The following is a 3,672-nucleotide window of genomic DNA, read 5'->3' as shown; positions in this document are numbered from 1 at the left end:
TTCATTTTTTTTTGTATTTGCACTGATTATTATTTTTAATGACCACGCTAATTAAAATAATTCCACATGGAAAAAAGGTGGAGAATACATAATTTCATCGCCGACCACGTTGATGTGCATCTGTAACAAACTTATATTTTAAAATAAAATGTATAGGTGTTTTTGCATTTCAGTTACATGAAAAGTAAGCATTTTTCTGTAGTCAAGCTTTTTGTGTTGTTATCTAACGGAGCCGTTTTAAGACAACAGGCTTCGTATTTCTCCTCTTCGTTTTTAAACATCAGCCCTTCATGTCAAACGGGAGAAGACCAGATTTTCAGCTAAAAAAAAAAATCAAATATTTAAAAACGGGCGAGTAAAAAAAAAAAACGGAATTGTAAAGGAACTCGAGCTCATCAAAAGAAAAGCCTTTGAAACAGCACTGGAATCACAAGCTTCGCCGCTGAAGAAGTCCTCTTAAATTAAGTGAGTGGGGTTTATTTTTTTCATTTCACAAGTGACTTTATCCCGCTTAGCTCTTAAGTAGCCAAACAGAGAATATAGGAAAATGTAACTCGATTCACTTCAAGCTGAAGTGCACAATCCATGCGTCGTAAAAAAAAGGCCCGTGTTGGCTTCACAATCTGCATTTCTATACAGGCTGCAGAGCGCAACATTCATATCTATAGAAAATAAAACACACGGAGCAATGGAATATGAATTTGCAAAAGTAGACCTGAAATCCACTGAATAATGTTAATGCTCCTTTATGGGCGCTGACCACTTTCTCCCCCCCCCATCACATGATGCAAGTTAAGAGACGCAAGCAAAGCGTAATTTCTGAAACACAGCATTTTTATTAAAACTCTTATAAAAATCGGTGATCCCCATCAACGCGCACTTTTAGCTGTTATGCACATAGATATAGATGGAATTTATATCAATTTCCTTGACACTTCTTTTCCAGTTATTTTTTTATTTATTTGGGAAATATTTGCATCCAACTAGATCGCCCTGAAAGGTGGTCTGCAAGGCAACAATTACCACAAAATATTTACAAAGAACAAGAACAAAATAATAAAATAAGCTAAAACTTGCCAGGATTTTATTCGTGGCCATAAATATTTTAAGTTCCATATAAAAGGAGCAGGAAATAAAAATCTCTATAATTTTAAAGTGGTTTCTGCACGTGCTTTATACACGAGTGACAAAAAAAAATTCTCTACAACACACAAACATACTTTACAAAAAATCACAAGAGCATTTAAACCTAGGGAGAGCCCGGACCCGGTTTTCATGGCGAAAACTTTGTAAACATGGCGCACATAACATCTCCCGAAATAAAATGGTCAATATGGGTCAAGCTGCAAAATGCAAAAGTCTCTCTTATTCTTTTTCTTTTCCCTCTCTCGCATCCTGAAAAGGTAGCTAACACCAGTCTGCAATAGTTCACCAAGTCCACTGTTGCGTTTGCACCAAGTGATGCGCTGTGGGGAACTGTGGAGTGGTGGTCGAACTGTACTGAGCGTTATATTGCATATGCTGAAGCGACTGGGCGCTATACGCGGAGAAAGGTATCCCAGCCTGAAACGTGGCTGCCAGGTCCTGAGCTTTAAGAGTATGGCATGGCTTGCCATCCCTGACTAAGACAGGCACTGCCACCCGTCGTGGAGAGGGGAGATGGCTCACTTCCATCCCTTTCTCTGCCCGAGCCCGCTTCATTTTGTACCGGTGGTTCTGGAACCAGATTTTCACTTGCGTGGGTGTGAGACGGATCAAGCTAGCAAGGTGCTCTCTTTCGGGCGCTGAAAGGTACCTCTGTTGCCTGAAACGCCGCTCAAGTTCGTAAGTCTGTGCCTTGGAAAACAACACTCTCCTTTTTCTCTTCTTACCAGAGTCACTGCCGTTGCTTGAAGTTTCCTTGTCATTGTCTTGCGACTCGTCAGCGGAAGGTTCCGGGGATTTGGCAGATGAGTCCTGTTGTTGGGAGTTTGCTGACAGACCGTGCACTGCGTGGGAAAAAATAACTCCAAATTACTACACGTACGCGAAAAAAAAGGGAACATTTAATTGCATCTCCACATGAAGTTGAAATGAGATTCCTTCACGACGACTTCAAAGATACGGCATTTTAAAAAAAAATGTAATTTATAAAGCATTACATTAAAATAAAGATTAAAATTAAAATATGTGGATTTATCTAGAAACCCAATGGCCCGGTCAGGGTTTGACTTTAATATCTCGCCTCAAAACAAAAAGAAATGCACAATCTCGGTGCGCAACCCTACCCGAAGCAGAAAGCTAATTCCGCCGATTTAAACCGCATAGTTTTTCACATATTATACAACCGGGAAGATAATCCAGATTTTTTCCATACTTCTTTTATATCGAAGGTTGCTACTTTTCAACGTGTACGAATTAACCAGGAGCACCAAATCGCAATATAAAAGAATCCTATCGAAACATGAAAAAACATCATTCTTAGAAGATGGGTAACTAGCGGTCTAATGCACCGCTGTCACGCAGGAAAATAAAATACAAAATGTATTACGCGTGCACAAGCTTAGCGATGGATACAACGAGTTAACTCACATCTCCACATCTGCCTTACAAGGCTACTTACTAATCTTACCATAATGACAAAAACGTTTATAATATCGAACGTTCTTATAATAATAATATTGTATTTTACTGCATCCAATGAAAGAACTAGCCCTCCGATGATGAATAAGAAATTAACTTTTGTTTCTTAAAAAGGTACTTACATGAATATTGAATGCCGTCCGTAGTGGCAAGCCATCTTGTGTAAGGATTATCACTATTATCATAAAATGGGTTCTTTAAAGGCAGGTTTTGCACGTTTTCTAAGGGGCTTTGCCCCAAAACTCCAGACGTTTTTGTCGCTTCTGATCCCTCTGTATCTTCCTCCGGTCCTTCTGCAATAGATCCTTCTTCATCATTCGTATCAGGGAGGTCCAAGATGTCCTTTACAGAAAAGCCCGTCTTTGTGTTGGTCAACGACATATTCTGTGGCAATTTATGCAGGAAAGTTGCAGCACCAGTTTGGCAATCCGCTGTTTCAAAACACACAAAACGGAATCAAGGCAGAAAAAGGGGGGATCGGTTAGTGCTGTTTGAGATTTAACTACAGCTGAAGCAAGTCATGAAGTACAGCTGATAACCATTGGCTTATAAAGTAGTGGAATCAGTTCTGTAAGTCCAGGAAGAGTGCCAAAGTGCCTCAAGTACTATATCTGGCTCATGGATACTGTGCTACTGCTGGGAGCTAGGAGGAAATAAGCCATTACTGGACTGATCAGTCCATATAAGGTTGGTCTCAACACATGAACCTGCAGTGAAAAAGCATTAAAAACGCAAAAGGTTGGCCACGTGTGGGCGGGTCTTGGGAGTCAAGTGGATGAAGACAGTGTTTGCAGATGTGAAATTGTGGGTTTTGGGGAGATCCGAGCTTCTACCATTGGTGCTTCAGAACATGATGAGTGGTATAACGTGTCAATTAATTACAAAGACGGGGAGGGCCTTTTTTACACCCTATTTACATACAAAGGACCTCCAAGTAGCTTTATACTCTGCATACTTGAAAGCGCGTTTTAACAAATTGCTCCTGAAAAGCGTTTGCGTTAATACTCTCCACATATGTAAAAATATTAAAGCAATAAGCTGGAAAATTGC

The 3,672-nt window shown here is 40.0% G+C and overlaps 1 protein-coding gene across 1 annotated transcript; it reads right to left on the bottom strand.

The window, feature by feature from the left end:
- Positions 1-816: 816 nt before the first annotated feature.
- On the bottom strand, positions 817-3,336 carry LOC148840106 (homeobox protein Nkx-2.2a). The gene is made up of 2 exons (XM_088906603.1): positions 2,745-3,336; positions 817-1,988 (listed from the first exon to the last, which is right to left on the bottom strand). The coding sequence occupies exons 1-2, from the start codon at positions 3,001-3,003 to the stop codon at positions 1,429-1,431; spliced, it is 819 nt and encodes a 272-aa protein (XP_088762729.1). The 5' UTR covers positions 3,004-3,336; the 3' UTR covers positions 817-1,428.
- Between the last annotated feature and the right edge of the window lie 336 nt (positions 3,337-3,672).

Source organism: Atractosteus spatula, chromosome 2 (genome assembly GCF_055471065.1).
Source record: "Atractosteus spatula isolate fAtrSpa1 chromosome 2, fAtrSpa1.hap1, whole genome shotgun sequence".
NCBI lineage: Eukaryota > Metazoa > Chordata > Actinopteri > Semionotiformes > Lepisosteidae > Atractosteus > Atractosteus spatula.
The sequence above is the reverse complement of the archived record's forward strand: the minus strand, read 5'-3'. Positions and strand labels throughout refer to the sequence as shown.